Source organism: Mus caroli, chromosome 5 (genome assembly GCF_900094665.2).
Source record: "Mus caroli chromosome 5, CAROLI_EIJ_v1.1, whole genome shotgun sequence".
In the NCBI taxonomy this organism is placed as follows: domain Eukaryota; kingdom Metazoa; phylum Chordata; class Mammalia; order Rodentia; family Muridae; genus Mus; species Mus caroli.
This window is the reverse complement of record NC_034574.1, coordinates 136,554,530-136,580,366: the sequence shown is the minus strand read 5'-3', so window position 1 is coordinate 136,580,366 and position 25,837 is coordinate 136,554,530. Positions and strand designations below refer to the sequence as shown.

The 25,837-nt window shown below is 44.6% G+C and overlaps 3 protein-coding genes across 7 annotated transcripts in view; 1 reads left to right on the top strand and 2 right to left on the bottom strand.

Annotated features, from left to right (window-relative positions):
• Window positions 1-17,346, bottom strand: part of Pms2 (PMS1 homolog 2, mismatch repair system component) — a 22,177-nt gene extending 4,831 nt beyond the window's left edge. For 2 of the 4 annotated variants that reach the window (XR_003836691.1, XM_021162444.2), the window contains exons 1-11: window positions 16,993-17,346; window positions 15,390-15,529; window positions 13,798-13,884; window positions 13,565-13,667; window positions 12,492-12,675; window positions 10,607-10,774; window positions 9,432-9,529; window positions 7,460-7,559; window positions 5,004-5,088; window positions 3,455-3,610; window positions 1,059-1,911 (exon numbers count right to left, since the gene is read on the bottom strand). Coding sequence is in view for 3 of the 4 variants with exons in the window: in XM_021162444.2 (XP_021018103.2) it covers window positions 1,059-1,911; window positions 3,455-3,610; window positions 5,004-5,088; window positions 7,460-7,559; window positions 9,432-9,529; window positions 10,607-10,774; window positions 12,492-12,675; window positions 13,565-13,667; window positions 13,798-13,884; window positions 15,390-15,529; window positions 16,993-17,153 (2,135 nt within the window). In the remaining variant the exon portion in view is untranslated. The remainder of the gene's footprint in view (window positions 1-1,058; window positions 1,912-3,454; window positions 3,611-5,003; window positions 5,089-7,459; window positions 7,560-9,431; window positions 9,530-10,606; window positions 10,775-12,491; window positions 12,676-13,564; window positions 13,668-13,797; window positions 13,885-15,389; window positions 15,530-16,992) is intronic. The other 2 variants (XM_029477282.1, XM_029477283.1) reach the window with 2 other exon arrangements.
• Aimp2 (aminoacyl tRNA synthetase complex interacting multifunctional protein 2) lies at window positions 17,233-24,926 on the top strand. Of its 2 annotated transcripts, none has more exons than XM_021161988.1 (4): window positions 17,233-17,371; window positions 20,931-21,137; window positions 22,866-23,097; window positions 24,441-24,926. In XM_021161988.1, exons 1-4 carry the CDS (start codon window positions 17,357-17,359, stop codon window positions 24,827-24,829), a joined length of 843 nt encoding a protein of 280 aa, XP_021017647.1. In that variant the 5' UTR covers window positions 17,233-17,356; the 3' UTR covers window positions 24,830-24,926. The 2 variants fall into 2 exon arrangements, with proteins under 2 accessions (XP_021017647.1, XP_021017646.1); XM_021161987.1 differs by having other exon boundaries at window positions 17,233-17,491.
• Window positions 24,914-25,837, bottom strand: part of Eif2ak1 (eukaryotic translation initiation factor 2 alpha kinase 1) — a 35,581-nt gene continuing 34,657 nt past the window's right edge. Inside the window, exon 15 of the mRNA XM_021161984.1 lies at window positions 24,914-25,837. Coding sequence (XP_021017643.1) covers window positions 25,733-25,837 — 105 coding nt within the window. The 3' untranslated portion in view covers window positions 24,914-25,732.

Sequence of the window (25,837 nt, the reverse complement as noted above, 5' to 3'; positions counted from 1 at the left end):
ACTGTACTGGAATTCTGTATGCACACACCATAGCTCATCTAATAAATCTTCTCCTGATGGATATTCAATTATTTCTAATCTTGCAATGCACACAAGCAGCAACCGACTGCAGGAGGAATGCTCATGTGGTCTGGCCACCAGCAAAGCACAGTGAAGACAATGATGTGGAGCCAACACTTGATACGAACAGGTGACTAGCAAGATGCCTTGCTTCCCAAGACGGCAAACTGGGGGACAAGTTTGTACCAGTTCAATGACCTGGGTTAACTGAATCTCTTTCTACAACAGACACAACTTGGAGCCAGGCATGGCAGTACACATCTGTAATCTCAGCACTAAGGAGATTAAGGCAAGACAATCGCAAATTCAAAGTTGGTTTGGGTTACCTGAGGAAACTCTGCTTTCAAAAAAAAAAAAAAAAATCTCACATACACACACACACACATGCGCGACAGAAAATTCACAGCGTCTATTTACAATCCCAGCAATTGGGAGGCAAAGGTAAGATCAGGAATTCAAGGTCATCTTCAGGTCCACAGCAAATTTCAGGATAGCCTGGGTTATATGAAACCCTGTCTCAAAAACAAAACTAAAACAAACAAACCCAGGAAAACTAACATTATATGTGTGAAAGCCAAGGAGAAGTTACTGACTAGAAACACGTTTGTCAAAATGATTAAAAAGCAAATGACCAATTTGTGGGGTCAAAATCAACCTCAAATTCAGTATTAGCATCAGATAAAGGGGACAATGAGGGAGGAAGGGAGGGAAGAACAGGAAGGAACACTGGAGTCTATCAGGGAGCCTGTGATGTGGGGAAGCCCCTAAGGAGGGTTCTTTCCACAGGAATCTCAAGCCATAGGATGGATTCTGGTGCTAAGGGAGGGCCACACTTGAGTCCTATTCCAGAAAGGAAGAGACCATCCACACAGTGCAAGAAATGAAGACATGCAAGATACCTAGAGCAGCCAACACTGAAGCTCTACAAAGTCAGCCTTCACTCAGTCAAAGTAACCAATCACAAGCCTGGCCAGGAGACCGGTAAGAACACACAGTACCTAATCTCTTTTCTGAGCTCATCTTCTGCTGCTTGGTTTTCTCCAGGGCAAATCTTGGCCCTAAATTTTCTGTAACTCTGCACATGTTTGTTCTGCCCCTTTAGGTGCTGTAACTGCTTCATTCGCTTCGCTAGAGAACTCAGAGAGAACTCGAGGAGCACGATTCTCTTATTCATTTTTATGGCTACATCGACCTCAGCTGCTGAGGTGCTCTGAGGATCAGGTAATCTTTGAGAAATGTTGGCATTTGAGGGTCTTTCCTCTGTCTTGAAGCGTTTGGCATTTGTGGGTGAGAGATGAGCTGGAGGTGGAGCTTTGCATTGATATCCACGGTCTTCTGGCTTCAAGTGCTGTCCTGTACCTGGAGGAGGGCAGTCCATGTCACCACAGTTTATGGTTTCCTGAGAAGGTCTGTCTTCTGGGGAGCTCACGTTATAGTCACTGCTAAAGCTACTGGCCACTTCCGGGGTGCTGAACCCTTCCTCAGAGCCAGCTGAGGCGCTGCTGAGCCCTGAGTCTTTTTCTATTTTCTCTTGGTCCATACAGTCACCAGGGCTGTCTGTAGGACTCACCAAGTTGTCCTGTGAGCCACGGAGGCCTCTGTAAGAGATGATGTCTGAAGGATAAGAGGATGACACACCCCTTTTCTCACTTGGAAAATTCCGTGTCAGTTCAGCAGTCTCTGGGCCCCTAGACTTGATCTCTTTAGTAGGATGAAGAGAAAAGGCCTCTCTCAGCCTGGAGATGGATGCTACCCTTTTCTCGTCTGCTGTGCTCTTCAGTGAAGGAGAGTTATCTTGCTTTCCTGACACAGGCTTTTCTATTTCTGCGGTATGCAGCTTTACTAAGTTACCTAGCAGAGAGGAACAGAAAAAAAGTGTCAGGGAGCGTGCTGAACAGGAACAGGAGGGTTATTTTCACGTGAACAGGCAGTTCACAAAGCAAGAGGCCAAACTGCAAATAAAATACAGCAACACTGGCCAGAACCCATCCTAAAGGGGATATAAATGAAACCTTGATGTATGCACATCTGTGACCCAGCTCTGCTCCTCCATCAGAGATGCCCACCCATGCTGAGCAGATGCCACACGCCTATGACCCCTGCACTGAGAAGGCTCAAATAAGGAGGCAGAGAATTCCTGGCCAGCCTGTGTGGAACACAGAGACTCTGTCTCAAAGAAACAAACCCAGGGCTGGAGAGATAACTCTGTAGTTAAGAGTGCTTTTCACTTTCTTAGAGGAGTTGAAAAGTCAGTTCCCAGCACCTATGAGGGTAGCTCACAATTATCTATAACCCCAGCTCCAAACACCCTTCAAGACTCTCTGAGTACTGCAAAAACATGGCGCACACACACAACAGGCACACACATCATTTTTTTAAATCTTAAAACAAACAAAGCAGGAAATACTTATACTTCCTGGAAGAGTCTAACAGTGCTCATGAGAGCTCTTTACAGCCGCATACTGGAAGCAACCTGCATACCCACATATACACACACAAAGATTGTGATGTTTGACTTGAGTGGACTACTGTATAGTCATGAGAAAGAATGGCCACATATGATTTTATGGATTCTATAAAATAATCACAAGACAAGACAAACTGAATGATTCCAACCTATCAGTCTCAGTTTGCTTCCGTCTTTCTCTCTCCTTACAGAGATATAGCTGGGATGGAACGATGCAGCCTGGGCTTGGCCTCAGTCTTACAAACGCTGGGATTACAGGCATGTGTCACCACACCTGACCTTCATAAACCTTTAAAAAATGTCTGTGATTGTGTGTGTGCACATGTGTGAGACACACATGCTGAATGTTAACATCAGGAGAACCTCAAGGGACAACCGGATGACAATCCTTGCCTTTCACCCTAAAACTTTTTTTTAAGACTTTTTTTTTTTTTTAAAGGCAGGGCTTCACTATGTCTCCCTGATTGGCCTGGAACTCACTCTGTAGACCAGGCTGGCTTTGGACCCACAGAGATCCACTTGCCTCTGTTTCCTGAGTGCTGGGAATAAAGTTGTGCACCACCATGTATAGCCTCTAATTAAAAATACTTTGTACAATGATGCTTCCTCTTGACTAAAAAGATTCTACTTAATGTCAAAAATCACTGTGAGAGAAAAAAAAAGGAAGCGTCACAGCAGCTAAAACTTTTAGTTAGAAGGCTGCATCACTGGGCTGGAGAGATGGCTCAGTGGTTAGGAGCACTGACTGCTCTTCCAGAGGTCCTGAGTTCAATTCTCAGCACCCACATGGTGGCTCACAACCATCTGTATCGGGATCTGATGTCCTCTTCTGGTGTGTGTCTGAAGACAGCTACAGTGTACTCACATACATAAGATAAGTAAATAAATACTTAAAAATAAAAAGGTGTATGACTGTATTTTTCTTACCTTCGACATCCAGCAGTGGCTGCTGGTTGACATTAAGCTTGTTTGCATCACTGTCAAACATTCCTATCAAGGAAGTCTTTAAAATGGCCAGCAACAGCTTCTCTTCCTGTAGTAAAATTTGCCTTTTATCTGGAGTTACATTAATATCCACACATTCTAAGGCAGAGAATAAAAACCACACTTGAGCTCACCTTTAATAATGACTTTAGCCATCATTCATTTGTACTAGTAATTAAAACCAGTCAACATTAAAATTAATTATGGTGTCCAGTCTAGTATTCATAAATTACAAATTTGGGGGGATATATGCAATGTATGAGTTTGTGTGTATGTGTGTGTATGTATGGAGGCCAGAAGTTGACATCATGTTTTCCTTACTTCCTTCTCTACTTTATTTTCAAGATAGGGAGTCTAACTGAATTTGGAGCTCACCAATTGGGCTGGCCTGGTTAGGTGACTAGCCTGGGGTTACAGGCATGTGCTGCTGTACCCAGCTTTTTACATGTGAGCTGGGGATCTGAACTGTGGTCCTCATACTTGCCCACTAAGCACTTTACCTACTGAGCTGTCCCATCAGTCCATAAAGATACCTCTTTAAATAAATGAGGAAAAAAATAATCTTACGTTTATTTTAAAAAGCTGACTACTATATCACCTCTGTCTTTTGTAGACAGTGTCTCGTGTCTTTTGTGCAGATCCTGAACCTGCTATGTAGCTTAGGGTTATCGGACAGCTATCCCAGAGTATGAAGCAAAGCAGCAGAAATGAGAGACGGCCTCAAGTTGAAGAGATGGCTTAGAGGTTAAGAGCACAAACTAGTCTTCCAGACTCTGATTCCCAGAGCCCGCATCAGATGGCTCACAACCACATGTAACCCCAGCTCCATCAGGCCTCCGTGGGTACCCGCATCGAGTGTGTGCTCATGTTCACACACATGCACGTGTAGACAGATGCTCATGTGGACAGAGTTAGTTGGAGTTGCCTGACGTCAGTGCTGGGGCCACACCAGTGCCCCGCGAGCACAGCAGGAGCTTTTAGCCCCGAGCCAGTTCTCCAGGCCCCCAAGTTATGCTTGCTTGGTTGTGTTTTAAAAAGTAATTTTTAATGACACTGAAAATAAAGTGTTCACATCTAACAATAAAGATAAATAATTATTTTCTTCCACAAATGTTAATGTGAATGAGTGCTTGTTTGCACATGTGTGAAGGGCATGGCTATTCAAGAAAGGCATATACATATATATCAAAATGTCCACAAAATGTGAGTAAGTCAGAATTTGACAATCAAAAAGAAAAAGATACATATGAAATTAATTCTTTTCAAAATCAAGGAGGCCCTGTGAGTATTGTTACTCCCTCTGTTCCCATTTAAAGTCACATTTCCTAACAGTACAATGAACACTGTTTCAGATGGATTCAGTATGGTCAGTACAAAATGTAAAACTACATGGTTATCAGTTATTGTCTGTTGTTATAGTAGAGCTTTATAATTTCATTTTATTCTTTTAGGAATAAGCCAAAATTCTTATCAAAACCTTAATGGGACTGACCTGAGTCAACGGAAACGTTAAGGACGACAAATGGGTACTGATGCCGGTTATACATGTGATAAACCTCATTGACAAGCTTAGAGACCTGTGTAAGAAACAAAGTTGAGAAAAGAAATGCTCTGACCACGCCCTGTCCTAACAACACACTATCCTAACCCACCTCCAAAGGGATCTCTTCTACTTATACAGCTTTAAAGCATTTCTTTCCACACAGTTTTATGTAGCCTGCCTAAGGATGACCTTGGACCTCTGATCCTCCTGCCTCCACCTTGAGTGCTAGGATTATAGTCATACACCATCACCTTCGGTGCTACAGATGGAACCCAGGGCTCTGTGCTTTGTGCATACTAGACAAGGGACTCTATCAACTGGGCCATTCCTAGCTCCTAATACAGTTTTATTAATGTACGACTGGTATGCAATGAGCAGCATAGACTTCAGTATAGAATCTAGCTAGGCTTCAACATACAGGCCTGCAATCCCAGGTACTCAAGAGGCTGAGGCAGGAAGATGGAAAAAGTTCAAGGTCAGCTTGAGCTACAGTGAATTTAATATCAACCAGGGTAACTTAGTGAGATTTAGTCTTGTGGGGAGAAAGGGGTGAAAGGGGGTATAATTCAATGATACATTTGCCTAGAATGTGGGAGACGCTGGGTTCAATATTTAGCACTGAGAAAACAACAAAAACCTCTACAATTTGATGTCTTAATATACATTTAATTACAAACATATGTACATACACATACTTGTGAAAGTGTTCTATAATCAAAATAACAAATATACACACTATTTAAAAAGTTTTCTCACCAGGCAGTGGTGGCACATGCCTTTAATCCCAGCATTTGGGAGGCAGAAGCAGGTGGATTTCTGAGTCTACAGAGTGAGTTCCAGGACAGCCAGGGCTATACAGAGAAACCCTGTCTCAAAAAACCAAAAAAANAAAAAAAAAAAAAAAAAAAGAAAAAGAAAGTTTTCTCAACTCATATTCTTCAAAGGGATTTGTTTGTTTCAGGGGCTTGCTGTGTAGCCCAGGCTATGCTTAAACTCTCAAACTTCTTACTTCAGCCTTCCCGGTAAAATTCCAGTCAAGAACAAACACACCTCACTAAAGGGCTCAATAGGTAAAGTGACTAAATAAATAGACTCCTAAAACTGAATCTTTCCAATCCAAAGATCCTACTCAAGAAATTTCCATCAGGTATGGTGGTGGACACTTACAATCCCAGCACTTTAGAGGCTGAGGTAGGCAGACTAAGAGGTAGGTAAGTAGGTGGATGGGTGGATGGACAGATAGAATGCAGGTGTAGTTCAATGTTTGTAACACATGTTCAATGTACTTAGGTCCACAGTAATATGATATTACAATGCAACTGTTAGAGATAAATCACACTAATTTTAAAATGTAGAAACTGGGTCACCAAGTCTCAAAATCACCAAGGTCACTGTTGCTGAGAACATAGAAGTCAGAGTGAGTCATTAAAGCCTCATGAGGACAACGGAGAACTGGTTCTGTCTAAGGCAGAGCTAAATCTGGGCCCTCATTTTCCTGTAAAATTGACAAAGGGAAAGCAAAAAAACAAATGAATGCATGTGGTCAGTCTGCAATAAAAAGTTTAGATAATGATTGGAATGTTTGCTTTCTCCTAGTAGTGATCATTTCTATGATAATAAATATATTAAAAAGTACTTTTATATATGCATAAAACAAACTAAACTTTAAGTGCACAATTTAAAAAAATGTATTATTCATTTTCATGTGTGAAGATGTTTTGCCTACGTGTATGTATGTCTATGTATCATGTATGTGCCTAGTGTCTGAAGAGACTAGAAGAAGGTATCGGATCCTCTGAGACTGGAGTTAAAGGCAGTTTTGAGCCCCCATGTGGGTGCCAGGAATTGAACACTGGCTGTTTTTAACCATCTCTCTAGTCCCCAAATAAGATAATTTTAAAAAAAGGTTTATTTATTTATTATGTATACAATATTCTGGCTGTATGTATGTATGCCTGCACATCAGAAGAGGGCACCTCATTATAGATGGTTGTAAGCCAACATGTGGTTGCTCAGAATTGAACTCAGGACCCCTGGAAGAGGAGACAGTGCTGTCAAGCCCTGGGCCATCTCTCCAACTCCCAAATAAAATGATTTTAAAGCATGTTTCTGTGTCAGTTCCAAGTTCCATGCAAGCTGCCTGTATCAGACAGTCATGCAGTAATGCAGAGAGAGCTCGGTTAGTAGGGTGTCTGCCTTGCACGCATGAACCCCTGGGTTCAATTACCAGTGCCATATAAACCAGGCCTCACCAGTCCACACCTGCAGTCCCAGCACTCAGAAGGCGGAAGTAGAGGAGGGTTAGATGTTCAAGGGAAGTCCTGGCTACATAGTGAAGTTTGAGGCTAAACAGGGCTGCATGAGCCTGTCTCAAACTGAGCAAGCAAACAGACAATGAAAAATACCTTTGCTGGGTCACAGGGCCTCTGATTGATGAAGAAAAACTGTCTGTCTGTTGCACTCCTCCCGGCGCCATGTGTGCACTGTGAAATGAAGCCTGAAACGCTGTCAAAGAAATACAGGAAGGACAGTTACGGCATGAAAAGGAGAATAACAACACATGACATGTTTTCCCCTTTGAGGCAGAGTCTCCCCGTGCAGTTCATGATCTCATGATTGTACTGCCTCAGCCTCCCGAGTGCTAGGATTACAAGTGTGTGCCATGGTATCCAGCTTAGCACAGGCCACATTCTTAAAAATCAAGTCAGAATAGAACAGCTGGTGACCCACTCATCAGGGCAAATCCCACATGAACAGACGCAGTCACGTATCCTTACCCTGTTAAAAAAGAAAGCAAGCTAACTCGTCGGTAAAATGCTTGTTGTATAAACACTGGAGCCTGATTAGTCTCCAGAATCCAGGTTAAAACAATTCAGGCAGGGTGGTACACACTTGCAACTCCAGTGCTTTGGAGGTGGAGGCAGACACATATCTAGGTCTTACTGACCAGCCAGTCTAGCACACTTGATGAAATCCAGGCCGCTGAGATCCCATTTCAGAAAATAAGGTGAGGGCACTGGAGAGATGGCTCAGTGGTTAAGAGCACTGGCTGCCCTTCCAGAGGTTCTGAGTTCAATTCTCAGCACCCACATGGTAGCTCACAACCATCTGTAGTGGGATCTGACGCCCTCTTCTGTCTGATACCCTCTTCTGCCATGAAGTCATACATGCAAACAGAGCACTTATGTTTGTAAAATACATAAATAAATAAATCTTTAAGAAAAAACTGGGTGGCCGGGCAGTGGTGGCACATGCCTTTAATCCCAGCACTTGGGAGGCAGAGGCAGGAAGATTTCTGAGTTCAAGGCCAGCTTGGTCTACAAAGTGAGTTCCAGGACAGCCAGGGCTATACAGAGAAACCCTGTCTTGAAAAACCAAAAAGAAAGAAAGAAAGAAAGAAAGAAAGAAAGAAAGAAAGAAAGAAAGAAAATAAAGAAAAGAAAAAGAAAAAATGGTGAAAAGTGTCTGAACAATGACATTAGAAATTGGATCTTTGATCTCCACACACATGTATGCAAACAAAATCTGCTTACTCAGCCAGCCTTCTTTGTATAATTTTCACACACAAAGAGACAATGAGTAAAAAGAACTCATTTTCTATAAGTATAAAATTAAAACTATAACTAATATTTTCATTTGCAAACATTAACTTATATGAAGGTATGTGAGGCGTTGTAGAATGTCTTGCTCTGCATGAGCCCAGCCCAGGACTGTGGGAAAAGGTAAAACACCTTCCCGCATAGGTGTGTCCATCTGAGGTGCCTAGTTCTTGTCAACAAACCAGAGTCACATGAAAAGAGGGACTGTCAAGTGAGAAACTGTCCATCAAACTGGCCCATGGGCACATCTGTGGGGCAGTTTCTTGACTGATGACTGATGTGGGAGAGCCCAGCCCACTGCGGGTGGTGCTGACCTGGGCAGGTGGGCCTGGGTGGATAAGCAAACTGACCAATTCATGGGAAGCGAGGCAGTAAGCAGTGTTCCTCTGTGGTCTCCACTTTACTTCCTGCCTTGACTTCCCTGGATAACTTTAGCTGTGAGGAGAAATAAGCCCTTTCCTCCCCCAGCTGCTTTTGGTCAGGTATTTAACACAGCAATAGAGAGCAGATTACAACACCATCTTTGCAACTTTATGATAAGCCAAGACACAAGTGTAGAAAGAACCAATATAGACCAGACCTGCACTGGGAAAATAAAGTAGACTAACAGAAAACCCTACTGTCTGAATTAAGCCATAATATTTACTATTCACTCTTTCTTAGCTCTACACAATCAGTTTACACCTGAAAATCACTACTCAAACAAACAAAACCACAAACAAACAACCCTCTCAGAAAGGCTGGCTGTGGTTTTCCGGGCAGCAATCTGTGTACTCACTAGAAAAGGTTCTGTGGAGTCCTGGAAGTGCTCAGGCCGTACTCTTCACACACAGCGTCACTAGGGGGCAGCTGAACAAAAGGAATGAGGCTTTGCAACTGAAAGACACCAAGAGTAATGGTTACTTCTTAAGGCAGTAGCACCAAACTTCAGGGAAGATGAAATATGGTTTCTTTCCAGGGTAAGCTATGTCTCATTAAGAGCGTGTGCCTGCTTGTGCGCACTCGCACGCGCACACACACAGATCCAAAAAAGCCTGATGACAACTATTTATTTTACAGTGCTATAATGACTTCCATTTCTTTACTAGAAAAATGAATCACCAAGCTCCTACTTGATGACACTATGTTTTTCAGAGAGAGAGACAGGATATAGTATTTCATTTCTAAAAAATAAATTTTAGGGCTGGTGAGATGGCTCAGCGGGTAAGAGCACCGACTGCTTTTCCAAAGATTCTGAGTTCAAATCCCAGCAACCACATGGTGGCTTACAACCATCCATAAGGAAATCTGATGCTCTCTTCTGGAGTGTCTGAAGACAGCTACAGTGTACCTACATATAATAAATAAATAAGTATTTTTTTAAAAAAAGAAAAATAAATAAAATTTAAAAATCTTTAGCTCCCAGACACTAATTTTAGCTATAGGGTACTTAAATATATCTTTTTGGACTTTAGTCTCTGTGAAGGACAACAAAACCTGCTACAATCACTAGAACCAAAACCCAAAAACAGTAACAACAAAAAAAACCCACTTCTCGGGGGCTAAAGAGACAGCTCAGGAGCCAGGCGTGGTGGTGCACGCCTTTAATCCCAGCACTTGGGAGGCAGAGGCAGGGGGATTTCTGAGTTCGAGGCCAGCCTGGTCTACAGAGTGGGTTCCAGGACAGCCAGGGCTACACAGAGAAACCCTGTCTCGAAAAACAAAAAACAAACAAAAAAAAGAGCCAGCTGAGGGGTGAAGAGCACCCACTCCTCCAATGGACCCAAGTCAGCGCCCAGTACTCATGTCAGGTGCTCAGTCCCCTGTGACTCCAGCTCCAGGGAGATCCACCATCTCTGGTCTCTGCAGGCAGCAGCACTCCCGTGTGTCTACCCACCCCCTACACACACATGCACACAATTAAAACAATAAATCTGAAAATCAAACATTTTCTAGTAGCTGGCTGGCCCCTACCTGCTTCTGGCCAAACACAGACCCGATATTTTCCTTCATGCCAGAGCTGCCGCTTGTGCACACCACAGGTTGCCGCTTCCCCTGTCCGAGTTGATTAGTGCAGCTTACACGGATGCCTGCTGAGATGATACAGTAGGCCTGTAAGACCTGCACCATTTTGGCATACTCCTGTTTGAGAAACACAAGACTCAAGATTAATATGATCTTACAGGAACTGCATGGCTAAACTTACAACATCTGACTCAGGGTTCTACACAGTCTTGAAAATAAAATAAGGGACAAATCTTTGACACAAGGATCTGTGCAGAATCGTCCCTATGAATGCTGTGAAGTAAAACTTGGCTCTGGGGGCTGGTGAGATGGCTCAGTGGGTAAGAGCACCCGACTGCTCTTCCGAAGGTCCAGAGTTCAAATCCCAGCAACCACATGGTGGCTCACAACCATCCGTAATGAGATCTGATGCCCTCTTCTGGAGTGTCTGAAGACAGCTACAGTGTACTTACATATAATAAATAAATTAATTAATTAAAAAAAAAAACTTGGCTCTGGCTTCTAGTCAGTCTTCTTATTTTTGGCAGGTCTGCAGGTGCTCCATCATTAAAAAGTACATCCTAGGGGCCGGGGAGCTATCTCAGTCAGTAAAATGCTTGCCGAGCGAGTATGAGTACCAGAGCCTCATGTGAAACTGTTGGGTATAGTGGGACACACCTGGAATTGCTGCCCTGGCAAGGTGGACATTGGAGGCTCTTTGAAACTCGCTGGCCAGCCAGTCTACTAAACCTCATGAACTCCAGGGTTAGGAATACTGTGACTCCAAAAATAAGGTGGAAGTGACAGAAGACGCGAGATGCTGACCTTTGGCTTCCACATGCACATACACATCCCACACACACATACAAAGTACATTTCTAGCCAGGTGGGTGGGGCATACCTATAACCCGAGAAATTCAGGAGTCAAGTAGGAAGGCCATGAGATCCAGGCCAGCCTAGACAACAAAGTGGAACTCTCTCTCAAAATCTAAAACAACAAATGCATGTCCTTTGAATTTAGAATGCTTCATTTGGAAATTTAGTCTTCTTGTTTTTTAAGACATGATTTCTGTATATAATTCAAGATGGCCCTACAATTTGAGTTTTTTTTTTTTTCTGCCCATACATCTTGAATCTGGGATTATAGATGTGTGCCATCATCCTGGCTCTTTTATTTGATTTTTTTTATAAGAAATTTTATCCTTCTATAGAGACTAGCCATAAACATATAAGTCCTACTTTAAAAAATGTTCACTGGCTGAGCGCAGTAGTTATCATGCTTACTTACTGACTTGTTCTGCAAAGTTTCTGTTAACTTGACACAGGACAGAGTTCTTTGGGATAGGAAATCTCAGCTGAGAAAATGCCCCCAAAAGACTGGCCTGCAGAATTGACAATTAACCACTGAGCCATCTCTCCAGTCCCCAAATAATTTAAAAAGCATGTTTCAAAACAAAACAGCTGGGCATGGTGGTAAACACCTGTAGTACCCCCACTCAAGAGATAAAGGTAGGCGCTGACAAGCCCAGACCATACATAATTTTAAAATATATATTTAAATTAAAGGAAAAAAATTAACTGATATAAATATCTTTTTTTTTTTTTTTTTTTTGGTTTTTCGAGATAGGGTTTCTCTGTATAGCCCTGGCTGTCCTGGAACTCACTCTGTAGACCAGGCTGGCCTTGAACTCAGAAATCTGCCTGCCTCTGCCTCCCAAGAGCTGGGCAACACACTCTGTAGACAATTTTTTTAAATCATATGGTACATTAGCATTTTTTAAATTTTTAATTTTTAAATTTTTTAAATCATATGCTACATTAGCAAAACTTGTGAAGACTGGGATGGTGAATTTACCTTTTTAATGTTCCTTTGAAACTCTTTGTGACGCACGGGTAGTGTATAAAATAAGTGCTGCACACTGACTGTGGTTCCTTTAGGTCGGGGGTAGGGAGTTTTCTGGGTGATTTTCCCGTTATGGTCAAACACCAGTCGAGTCCCAACGCTTGCAGACACATGACAGGTAGATATAGTGACATCGCTGTATGAGAGTCAGGGACAGCAGGAGTTAGAGGTGCTCTAGGGTTGCTGGATGCAGCTCTGAGGCAGAGCTCGTTCCTAGCACTTGCTTTCAACCCACGCTTCAGGCCCTAGCACTGCAAGGAGTCTGCGTGTGGAGACCCCTACAGAACTCAAAAGGGGGAGGTATAGGAAACCTTTTCCACTTTCCATTCTCTCAAAGCTTTCTTGAAATGGTGATATTCTCGGACAATTAAAGTTTTCACTGAGTAAGGAATCACCATAAGATTAACCCCTAAAAGATGGTGAGACAGTTTTATAAATGCTTTGTTTTTTTTTAAAAGATTTCATTTTTTTAGGTTGAATTGCAAAACAACAAAGCATCTCAAATTCTATTCTCAAAGCTTTATTTCTCAGTTTTGTTACTAATGGACTGGTACAAAGTCTTCAAAGACATAATTCAAACATATAAAACATATAGCTTCATCATAATTAAAATAGGGCTTTCATTAAATCTTTCCCTAAAAACTGAAGGACTGAAACTAATGGTACTCACAATGTATCATGTATGTATTACTTCATCGTTACTTATTTTTGCAGTGCTACTGGCTGCCCCCATGTATTGTAGGCAAGCAGTCTGCAGCTAAGCTACAACCCTGGCCTGTGTGATCCCTCACGGTTACGAAGTGCTTTGAGACAGGCGGTGACTTTTCTACAACACGATTTGCTTCATGCCACTCCTCTACTTCTCACATGTCAGTAATTTCCTTAGGTTGGCAATGAGATAAGAGAATTAGAAGTTCGGAGTGAAGATACTTCAGTAGTAAAGCATAAGCAACGAGGGGTTCTCATCACGCTTCTCGATCTGCAGAAGTTGTTACATATGGCAGCCAATGAGAATAATGCATCACCTTAGTGCACACAGAGAGCTCAGAGCTTCCCCCCGAAAGCCAAAAGTTTCAACCTGCGTGAGGTCGGCAAACTCTTGAATCTTAGATGTGTGATGTTTCAGAGCTGAAAGAGAGCAGAAAGGCCCAAAATGTCTTCAGTGATATCTATCACAGTACGTGGTGTAAGACAGTGTCACTCAAACATCTGAGACACGTGGAAACGACTACTTTACCATTAGGAACATTTATCTTACCTAGACCTTCAAAGTTTTCTTCTTCTACCCCACATCCATTGTCTGAAACTTCAATGAGGTCCACCCCATAGTCTTTAAGCCTTAGATCTAAAAAATTCAATATATTTATTTCTTAATGATTAAGCCATGGTAACATGCTGGCAATATCTGTAACACAGAATGCAAACTTAGCAGACATGCCTGTACTTTTACTAAAGGTACTACTGTCATTCTAAGCGCAGCACGGAAGCCCAGAATACCGTAAATGCTACGCAAGCACTCTACAGTGGAGCCACAACCCTAGCCCTGCTAGACAAGCACTGTACAATGGAGCCACAACCCTAGCCCTGAATGTTTTATTTTAGAAAGTCCTCCTTATAAGATCAGATTAAATAGTTGGTTTATTATTATCATTGTTATTATTACTATTTCAAACGAAATACTTTTAACATAGTCATTAAGAACAGGCTCGGGCTGGAGCAATGGCTCAGCAAAGCTAGGCTCTGCAATCAGTTCCTGGATCATATTTTGTGAGTTTTATAAAAGCCTCAGTATAACTAAATTCCTGGTACCTCTGTTTTCTCTTCTGTATGACAGAGATAGTGACTCCCAAGTCATAATAGTCCACACACTAAATAAGACATTCCTTGTACAATTCTTAGCACAATGCCTACACACACTGTAATTAAATTCTTATTCTTTAGCTAAATAGCTGGCACAACATTGTTGTAACAGTTTTCCGTGATTTGAAAAATTCCCTCCGGGAGCAAGAGGGCTTGTGAGACTCCAGAGGTAAATAAACGTCACAAGTCCAGGAAAGATGAGACTAAACTGCTGAGTTTCTTAAAAGCTGCCTCAGGGCTCATCACTCAAGCTGGTGTGGGCATTTTGGTAATACAGCTGCTTTTGAATCACTATTGATCCCGTAAATAATCCCTCATCCATACTTCTGTTAGTATTGTCAATGCATACACATTAATTCACCAAGTTAGAGTGTGGTACATTACGTCTTCGGTCTGTCGAGAAGCCCCCTCTCAGTAGGGAGTTGTGTGTGTTGGGAGTTGTGTGTGTTGGGAGTTGTGTGTGTTGTGCTTCCCCTGGGAAGGTCTTTCACACAACTGTTAACATCAAAATAATTTGTATAGCAGTATTTGTTTTCTAATAATCCAGTAACGTTTCTTTCTTTCTTTTTTTTTTTTTAGACAGGGTTTCTCTGTGTAGCCCTGGCTGTCCTGGAACTCACTTTGTAGACCAGGTTGGCCTCGAACTCAGAAATCCGCCTGCCTCTGCCTCCCGAGTGCTGGGATTAAAGGCGTGCGCCACCACGCCCGGCTCCAGTAACGTTTCTTATATAAATAGCATAAATGATTACTTCTTGTTGCTTAAAGCTCTTCCAAACCATGGGCTGGAGAGATGGCTCAGCAGGTAAGAGCACTGACTGCTCTTCCAGAGGTCCTGAGTTCAATTCCCAGCAACCACATGGTGGCTCACAACCATCTGTAACGGGATCTGATGCCCTCCCTCTTCTGATGTGTCTGAAGACAGCTACAGTGTACTCACATATATAAAATGAATAAATTAATCTTTATAAAAAAGAAGTTTCCCAAACTTACCAATAGTAGTAGCACCAGCATCTACACTATTTTCTATCAACTCCTTCACAGCAGTGCTTAAACTGAGTACCACCTGCCCAGAACAAATTTGATGGACTGACTTCCCATCAATCGGCTTGATGGCCTTAGCACATTCTGTACTAAAACAAAACAAAACAAGCCAGTCACAAAACACAAAGTCTATACTTAGACAAAGCAGATAAAGTGTTTCCACTCTGACTTCAATCTTGGTAAGTGACTGATCTGTAACTAGTTAGCCTAACCCATTCATTCATTATATGAACACATTCATTTCACTTGCAGATATGAATGCTCGCCAATCTTTTAACATTCGTTTAATAGGTAGTTAAAATTGAAACTGAAAAGTCTAATTATCCATGCTGCTTACACTGCTCTGATGAACGTCCTCTGAGCTCATGTTTGAGACAAGAGTTCATTCTCAGCCTCCAAATGATAGTCCCATCTCACGACCACACTCAGTGAACGGGTTAAGTCTCTTTCTGTCTGGGCTTTCTGAGTGTAATCGCCTTTCTGTCTCCAGTCTATCCTGATTGCTACCACCAGTTTTGTTCACTCTAACACAGGTTCAAAGGTAGCCCAGAGCACCCTCAAACTCCCTATGTCGTTAAAGGGAACTATGAACTCCTGCTGAGCCTGTTCCTACCCGGATTATAGGTATGGCTTGATTCCCATCAATTTCTTTTTGCAATTACAAATCCAGTCGAAAAAAATCTTCAGGTTTAAATTTTGAGTGGTGCTCATTGCCTATCATCTGAAGTTTGAAGTCTAGCAATGACAAGGTCCCAATCTACTATCACTAATTCCCCTACGGTTTAGTCACAGTAAAAATAGTTTCCCCGCTATGAACTGCTCCATTAAAGTATAACAGAACACAGGTGCATCCTTGCAGTAACAATTTTAGGGTATTTTCCATATGGTCTGACATATACTAGACTTCCAAAAACCCTGGTGAAATAAACCAACCAACCCCTTTTCTCTTCAATCTACCTTGCACAGAACCTCGCTGGTTATCACAGGACTCGGGTGTTTGAGGTAGGAGGGTCCCGAGTTCAAAGCACTACCTCAAAAAACCAAAACAAACACTTGCACTCGTTCTAACTGCAAAGGATCTCTGGGGAAATCACAACGTTAAAATACAGACAGCAAATTTGCATTTACAAATCTGTCACCGCACGTAACTGTGCTGGCCTTCGAAGATGTGCTTCACTGTTAGGATGCCGCCTGTGAACACGACACCAAACGCACAGAAGCACCGCAATAATAATAAAAGTTAAAAATCCTATCGACTGCAAGATCAGCGTGAGCCTTTAAGCCTCACTCTCCAAGTCTTCAAAAATAAAGACTCAATCAATAAATAAGTAAATAAACAAACAGAGGACACGAATTTTGTCTACGGCGACTTATTTTCATGCTGGGTTTCAGGTGCACGGCCTGTGGCGGGAGGACGCCGAGGAACTAGCTTCCTCACAGAGGACCCAGTCCAGTCCGCGAGCTTGCCCCTCTCGCGCCTCAGCCACTTCCGGTCCTTTCCAGAGACCGGGAACTCTAAAGAATGCGCCCGGAGACCACAAGCCCAGCTCACCTCGCGCCTTCGGTTTGCTCCATGGATGCAGGACTCCTCCAGTCACAGTCACCGCCGGAGAGTTGGCGCTGCCGCTCTCGGGAAAAGACGCGTCTCCTGGGCCACCCATTGGTTGCTTTTGACATATGGTCCGCCCTTTCCGGGCGGGCTAGCGAAGGCATGCCAAGACCTCCTTACCGGTGATTGGCCAACTCAAAGGTCAAGTTGGTGACGTTAGACCAGCCCGGCCAATGAAAGCTCGGGGACTTCATTTTCCGGAACGCCAGCAGCAGAGTCAGAAAGAAGGCGGCTGCTGTCTGAGGTGGCCTTGGGTGGCTTCTGAGCGTTCCTGTCCCTCGCCCGCTACCTTCCTTGGGTTCCCACCATGCCGATGTACCAGGTAAAGCCCTATCATGGAGGCAGCGCACCTCTGCGTGTAGAGCTTCCAACCTGCATGTACCGGCTCCCCAACGTGCACAGCAAGACCACCAGCCCCGCCACCGACGCGGGCCACGTGCAGGTAGGAGCGTGCGGCCCCTGCCTAGTGCGCAGGCGCCGTTCGTGCCGCGCCGCACCCTGCCCTATCCCTCGTCCCGTCTAGCGCGCCGGCGCTGTGTCTGCGTAGGGTCCCGGTCCCTTCTGCGGCCGGGTCCGACAAAATCCACCTAGATTAGTGCTGCCGTGGGTTCCTGTCACGATCTCCAGGCGCACAGAAAAGTGAACAACACGAAAAATGCTCATTCCGAGGAATTTTCAGAACGATCCCAGGGTTACCATAATCCAGTTTGACGGGTTTAGTGCCCCATCCTTCCCACTTTAACTTTTCCACAAGAGGTCCCGACTTTTATTGTAGTTATGTGTTGGTTTTCGCGGTTAGGTTGTGGAGGCTATCCTTAAGCTATATAATCTTGATGGTCTGGAAAAATAGTATGTGTTCTGTTGTCTGGCATGCTGTCCAAGATTTTGTTATAACGATAGTGAGTGATCATGTTCCTGGCCACACCCCGCTTATTTATCTGCCCCGTCCTCACTCATGGGCACTGGAATTTATAGACTAGCTAACATAAATAGCCTGTATAGGAATGGAATTCTTGGCCCAGTGGGCAGGTTTGCCTTCCACTTTTTAAGTTCTTTTTCAAAGCGGTTATACAGGTTTAAGCTGTTACCAGCAGGATAATGGAGACATCCTAATGTAGTTTTAATTTGGATGTCTCCAGTTTCTAAGTAAGTTGAGGTCCTTTTTCGTGTTTCCTGGCCATGGGGGTGTGAGGCAGAAACAGTGCCTTTGTAGCCCTGGCTGTCCTGGGATTCTTACAGCCAAAGATAATCTTGAGCCCTTTCTCCACCGGTGGAGAAAGAGCTTCTAAGTGCTGGGGTTAGAAGTGTGTGCCACCTTGCCTAACTCAGAACAATTATCTTACCATGTTTATCACTATTGTTTGATCTCGTTTTCTTTCTTTCTTTCTTTCTTTTTCTTTTGGTTTTTCGAGACAGGGTTTCTGTGTAGTCCTGGCTGTCCTGTAACTCACTCTGTAGACCAGGCTGGCCTCGAACTCAGAAATTCACCTGCCTCTGCCTCCCACAATCTCTTTTTCTAAAGACGAAAATTTGTTAGGTCTCAAATGACTGACTGAGGTGCCCTTTAACATATCAAAGCAGACACTGGCCCTCAGGTCCACCCAGCATCCCTCAGTCTCTACCAGTGACAGGGCCTCCTGGTTGGTTTAGCCCATCCCCTACCCTGAAATCTCCAGCCCTGGGACTGAGCAGGGCTTCCCTCTCCCCAGCTCCTCTGGCTGCTATATAACTAAGTCATTTGGCTATGCCACTCTCTTGGCCAACCTCCCAGCTCAGTCTGGCCATGTTCACTCCGGACCTTCCAGCTGTCCCTGCCTCTGCTCTCCCTTTTATCTACAATAAACTTTACCCTCCAACCTTTGGAGTTGTCGTGCTCTTCCTTTTACGTTCTTCGCCCCCCCCATCCATCCCCCCATCTATTCCCCTCCCCTTCAGTTTTCTACCGATAATCGCAGCCCAGATTTCCAACAGATAGAAAATGGGGCATTTTGGATAAATACGTAAAGAGATGCTGCTGTGGGTAGTTCTCCTGACCCTTGTCATCCTTTATTTTGCCTCCACTGGGAGAGAAGTGGTTAACTCAGAACCTGGTGATATTAACAGTTGTCTAGCTGCGGAACTATGAAAACAAGAGCAGACATGGGTCAGTGGTCCTTCAGCTAGACACTGTCTTGGCCCCATAAGTGAGCGTCTGAGTTTGACCCCTGAATCTACGTGGAAGGAGAGACTCAATTCCCCTGTGCTGTCCCCTGACCTCCAGTCATGTGTGCACACATAATAAATGTAGAAAAACGAAATAAAGCCTATAACAACTGTGATTGGTTTCTTAATGCATGCCAGACTGTACTTGGCAAAGAGGATGCATTGGTACAAAGGATGAGCTGTTGGCTCTCTGTGGAGTTACTCTCTCAGTAGTGACTGCTCCAGATGACCGAGATAGGAGAATGCCAGTGCTGCCTTAAAGCAGTGTGCACACTTGATCACTTTTCCCTGGGAGCACTTGCTCCAGGGAGACGCTTCCAAACTGGAGGGTGCTTCAAAGCCTGAGTTCCAGGCTGAAAGAGATGGTTCGCTGCTTAAGAGCACGTTTTGCTCTTGCAGGGAGCCTAGATTTGGTTTTCAGAACCCATAGAGAGACTTACAACTGACTGTAATCCTGCTTCCAGGATATCCTATGCTCTCTGCTGACCTCCAGGCACGGTGGTACACACATGCACAGACAGACATGCAGGCAAAACACCTATACACATAAAAATAATTTTTAAAACCTTGAGGTCCTTTCTCCCCTTTCTTTGTATAAATTATTTTCTATTGTCCTCCTCCATCTTTTGTCTGCTCATTCAGACATAATCTTTGAAGGTGTGTGGTTGAGACAGTGTCTCATGTAGTCCATGCTGGCCTCGAACTTGCTATGCAACAGCTGAGGCAGTAAACTCTTGATCCTCCTGCCACAACCTCCCAAATGTTGGAATTATAAGTATCCATGACTTAAACCAAGTATTTTTAATTAGCCTGTTATTGATAGTAAAGGATTCTGGGTACAATGAGAGGCCTACCTAGGAAGATCACATGAGCCCAGAAGCCCGAGGCCATCCTGAACAACACATAACAAAGACTCTCCCTTTATTTTAGAAGAGTCGGTTTTGTTTCAGGCATAGTGGTGCACATCTGTCATCCCAGCAGCTGGAAGCGGAAACAGGACTGTGAGTTGCAGGTTATACAGTGAAACTGTCTCTCAAAAGCAAAGGGTGAGAGGAGGGCTAGTGCTTTGTTCTCATTTTCTTTCCTTTTCTCCATCTAACTTACCTGAAGTAGGGGATCAACTCTCTTTTAAGATTTATTTTTATTCATATTTATGTGTATGTTGCATGTCTGAGTGAATGCTGTGTGTGGGTGCTTGTGGAAACCAAAACAGGGGTCAGATCTCTTGGACCTGGAATTGCAGTCAGTTGTGAACCTCCTGATGTAGGTGCTGGGAACCAGCCTGCACCCTTTGGAAGAGCAACAAGTTCTCCTAACCCCAGAGAGGACGACTTCACAGTCATATGTCTTCCATGTTGTAGAGAAACTTGTGGATAAGTTTGCAGGACCCCTTGGATTGGAGGAAAGGAAGTGCTGTTGCTTCATAGAGTTTGAACTTAAATACATACATATATATATATATATATATATATATATATATGTCTATGTCTATGTCTATGTATATATTTGTTTTGGTGGGGAGGAGGTTGCCTACCATAGCATGCATGTGGAGGCCAGAGGCCTGGGTGATGGAATGCATTGTCAGGACTGCCAGTAAAACACCTTTTATATACTGAGCCGTGTGTTTTTAGACAGCGGAAATTTGGTGGCAAACTAATTTGGTGATAAACTAACTTTAGGAAACATCCGAGCCTTCTTTGCAAGCCCTTGAATCTCGCCAAGATGATATTTTAAAACGCTTGTATGAGTTGAAGGCAGCAGTCGATGGCCTTTCAAAGATGATTCACACCCCAGATGCGGACTTGGACGTAACCAACATCCTGCAAGCTGATGAGCCCACAACTTTAGCCACAAACACATTGGACTTGAATTCCGTGCTTGGAAAGGTGAGAAACCAGATGTCTATGAGTGCCAAAACATGGGGCCAGTGGCTTGGCTTTGTAGTTCTCAGAGGTGGAGCAAAGCACTTGTTTTCTTTCTTCTCTAAATGACTGCACCTAGAGCTGCTGCTGCTGCTGTGTGTGTGTGTGTGTGTGTGTGTGTGTGTGTGTGTGTTTGGGGCGGGGGTCACTCCTGTGATCCCAGTGCTTCGAGGCTGGGCTAAGAGGATCATGAGTTCTAGCTTACAGGAGACCCTGGCTCAAAAAAATAAATGGAGCAATTACACCCAGAGCTATAAGGCCTCTTGGTATGGTGAGGGGTAAACAGAGAGAGAGGAGAGGGCAGAAAAGGGAGGTCTAGAGTCCCAGCATCCTGTTGTCCCAGTCTGTGTCAGCTACCTCTAAGCCCTGGGAGGAAAGGGCATCCCAGCATATTCTAGATGCCACTAGATAGAGCAGAAGTGTCCCCACTCTTTTTGAGGAAATGCCCTGGCTACACAGATATAAAAATCTCACCTCCCTCGTTGTAGTATTTTGCAACGAGCCAGTTCCAGTGCTTAAGTTTGGTCTATCAAGGATAGGTTGTCGGAGCTGGAGAGAGGTCAGCAGCAACTCTCGTGCTACTACAGAAAATGAATGTATCAGCTAGCACTTATGATTGAAGTTTATAGGACTCAACTTAGAGGACCAGCAGTGGAGTAGGCCAAGAAGCCGCATAAGTAATCTCTAGAACTCTAACAATACAGTGTAGACACCTTAGGGTGCAAGTGCTGCAGTGACTCGCCCAGAGCTCTGACAGCCTTGGTGCCTCTGCCACACTTTGTCTTGTCTCCTGCCTTCTCTCTCCTGCATATTTTCATGCACTGAGGAAGCAACCAAGACCTGACCAGACCCTGAGGAGGCGAGTCAGGAAACATGCACAGCCAGGGTGCTGGCTGACTGTGTGCTGGGAAGGCTGACATGGTGTGGAGGGTGAAGTCAAAACTCTGAACCAGGAGCCCACATCCCACTCTTGTGTGTTTTGTGTGTGTGCAGGGTCATGTGACGGCCTGAGAACAGACTGAGGCATTTTCTCGGCTGATGCTCATGTGGTTGTCAGTCTCTTACTGACCTAAGCTCACCAGCACCTGGCTGGCCAGACCTGCAGACTAGCCTTTGTTCACCTCCTCAGCTCTGGGATTGCAAGCATGCTTTTCACCTGGGTTTGAAGATTGATTGACCTCAGGTCCTTATGTTTTAGGGCAGGCACCTTACAGACCGAGCTGTCTTCTCAATTCTGGGTTTTGTTGTTTTGAGATAGGTTCTCATGTTGCGCAGGCTGGCCCCAGACTCACTTTATAGATGAATGTCTCCAATTCCTGATCCTCCTACCTCTTTTAGAAAGTGTTGACCTCAGGCTTGTGTCCATCAGCACTTCCTACTTAGCTCAGTGACTTTGGATAACCTGCTTGCCTCCCCAGGACTCAAGTTTCTCCAGCTGTCAAGTGGGGTCACAGCAGCATCTTTAAGTGGGATTTGAGACTCAATCAGACCCTGAAGTTGTGGGAGATATAGTACCTAGTTCCTTTGTGAACACAGATGGCCCTTTTGTTTCAAGACAGTTTCTTTGTAGCCCTTGCTGACCTGGGCCTCATCCACTTGCCTCTGCCTCCAGACTGCTGGGATTAAAGGTGTGCGCCACCTTGCCTGGCCAGTTGGCTTTTGTTGGCTTTAGTGTTTTGGTCTCTCCCTCAGGACTATGGGGCGCTGAAAGACATTGTGATCAACGCAAACCCAGCCTCCCCACCACTGTCCCTGCTTGTGCTGCACAGGCTGCTCTGTGAACGCTACAGGGTCCTGTCCACTGTGCACACACATTCGTCTGTCAAGAATGTACCTGAGAATCTTGTCAAGTGCTTCGGGGAGCAGGCTAGGAAGCAGTCCCGCCACGAGTATCAGCTGGGCTTCACTCTGATTTGGAAGAATGGTAAATGTGGGACTGGGTTGAACTTACTTAGGCAGCAAAGGTGTGGGACTATCCACAGCACTAACTACAGCCGATTGTTGGGCAAGATCCTCTCCACGTCTAGCCAGCTTGTGGGGCCACTGGAGAGGGAGGTAAGTCTGAGACCAGATACTCTCAGTGTTCTGAATGAGGGCTTGCTCAGGGAGACAATTCCAGGGAAGCAGAGCCTTGGAGGAAGGGGTCCTGTGCAACCTGGCAAACCAAGGGAATAGTAGCTATCCCGCCCCACTGGTCATATTTAAAAAACTCACCAAAGGAACACCAACAGTGTCTTTCTGTTTGACCTATAAAGGACAGCAGGGTATCATTTATTCATTGTTCCACAGAGAAATGCCTCTCCCGCCTGAGCTTCATTTAGGTAGAAACACATTATTGCCTGTCACCCGTTCAGTGCTACCTGTCCTATTTTGAGACAGTATCTCAATTCATAACCCAAGCTAGCTTCAAACTCTGGCCTTTGATTTTCTTATCTCAGCTTCCAGAGAAAGAGAATTATGCACATGCACCTTTATGCTGAGCCACCCAGTGCTATCTCCCTCAGCCTCATGGCCAGAGTGAAGAGATCCTTGCCCTGGGCAATCAATGGAACATCTAGTTTCTTTCTGGGCTGTAGCCTCCAAAGTTAATGGCAAGGGGATGGAATTGATGGTCTGAGTTCTGTCTGGCTTGATGAAAACCATTATAAACACAAAAGCCGAAAGGGCTAGTCACTTATAAATTGTTTTTAAGCATACATTGTGTTGTGTGTGGGAGCAATCCTGTAGAGGTCAGGAACAAGTCTTCTACGTTGTCCTGCGTTCTGCTTATAAGCCCTGGGAACTGAATTCAGGAGCCTGTACCCACAGTCATCTCACTGGGCCTTGATCACTTTTTGAAGGGAGTAGGTTGCACTTAGAAGCTGGTGTGGCATGCACCTTTAATCCCAGCACTTAGCAAGCAGAGGAAAGTGGATCTGAGTTCCAGGCCAGGCGATCTATTGAACAAGCCAAGGAAACATAGTGGAGACTGTCTCAGAAACAACAAAAATGTAAAAACTAAAGGCTCAGCTAGGCAGTGGTGGCGCGCGCCTTTTGTCCCAGTACTTGGGAGGCAGAGGCAGGTATATCTCTTGAGTTCTAGGACAGCCACGGTTACACAGGGAAACCCCGTCTTGAGAAACCAAGCAAACAGAAAACCTAAAGGCTCTTGCGTATTACAGATGTTGGGTCATGTTTTTGAAGATGATCTTGCTATCAGTTCATGAATGTGATGAGTTCCCTCTTCCACACAGGACACACTGAATCTGGTGGTCTTTTCCTTTGCAGTGCCCAAGACACAGATGAAGTTCAGTGTACAAACCATGTGCCCCATTGAAGGAGAAGGGAACATCGCACGTTTCCTGTTCTCTCTGTTTGGCCAGAAGCATAATGCTGTCACCCTAACCCTCATCGATAGCTGGGTGGATATCGCCATGTTTCAGCTTCGAGAAGGCAGCAGTAAAGAAAAAGCGGCCGTTTTCCGCTCTATGAACTCCGCTTTGGGGAGGAACCCGTGGCTGGTTGGGAATGAGCTCACTGTGGCAGATGTGGTGCTGTGGTCTGTGCTCCAGCAGACTGGGGGCAGCAGTGGGGCAGCACCCACCAATGTGCAGCGGTGGCTTAAGTCCTGTGAAAACCTGGCCCCCTTCAGCACTGCCCTCCAACTCCTTAAGTGAATTCGAGCAGCTTGTCTTGCAGGGTTCAACAGAAGAATGGTACGGCTTCCAGTCTGTTGTCAGAAAAGGACTTGTCCAATAAAGTACCATATCACTATGGAGTTTATTTTATTTTAAAGTGAGTAAAACCAAGTGCAATGCACTGAGATGACTGCCAGCCAGGAGCAGGCACTTTATGGCATCAGAGATTGCTGAGAATTTCAGGTGGTTTGGGGAGTTGAAGCTTTAAGGAGGAAACGTGGGAATCGTGGGAGACTATACAGAATAAAGGTAGAAGACATTTTAGCTGCTGAGATCACTCTAGGGCAAGCTGCAGGATGATGCCAAGTGGAAAGAACAGAGGGCCGGAAGAGCGCACAGTGCTACGAAGCAGAACTCTGACGTTCCAGGCAGTACAGAGCCCACAGACATTTTGAGCCAAGGAGTGATCAAGTGTCCTGGTAACTGGCCATGGCAGCAGTACAGAAGGACCAGGCAAGACTTGCAGCTGCCACAGCAACAGCAGCCAGGCTGGCAGTCATCCTGGGGCAAGCAGGTGTGGGGAGGGAGCACTGATTCTGTAGTACAGCCCTCGGGAAGGAAGGCAGGATGGCCAATAGACAGAGCTTAAAAAAAAATAGGTTCCGGGTGGGAGTAACATTTGAATAGGAAACTGAGGAATCACAACTTGGAGAAGGTGGGAGGAAGAGGCTTAATTTAGTCCAGTCTTGGGTCATGGAAGGGTTGAGGAAAAGGAAGCTGGGGTCCTTTTAAGTCTTTACATAGGTTTTCTCAGTACAACTGGGAGTCACACCTGTCCTCACTAAGGGTTGGAAATGTACATTCCTATTGACTGTAATGCAAGTCCACTTTCACATGCTTGGCAGCATAACTCAGGCCACAGGGTAGGCCCCATTTTCCCTCTCATCTCTTCAGCCCTCTGTCCTGAGACAGGAGGCTTAGTTGCTTCTTTAGTTCTTCAATTTCCTTCTCTTGCTCTATTATCTTCATCTGCAATGTGAGATTAAC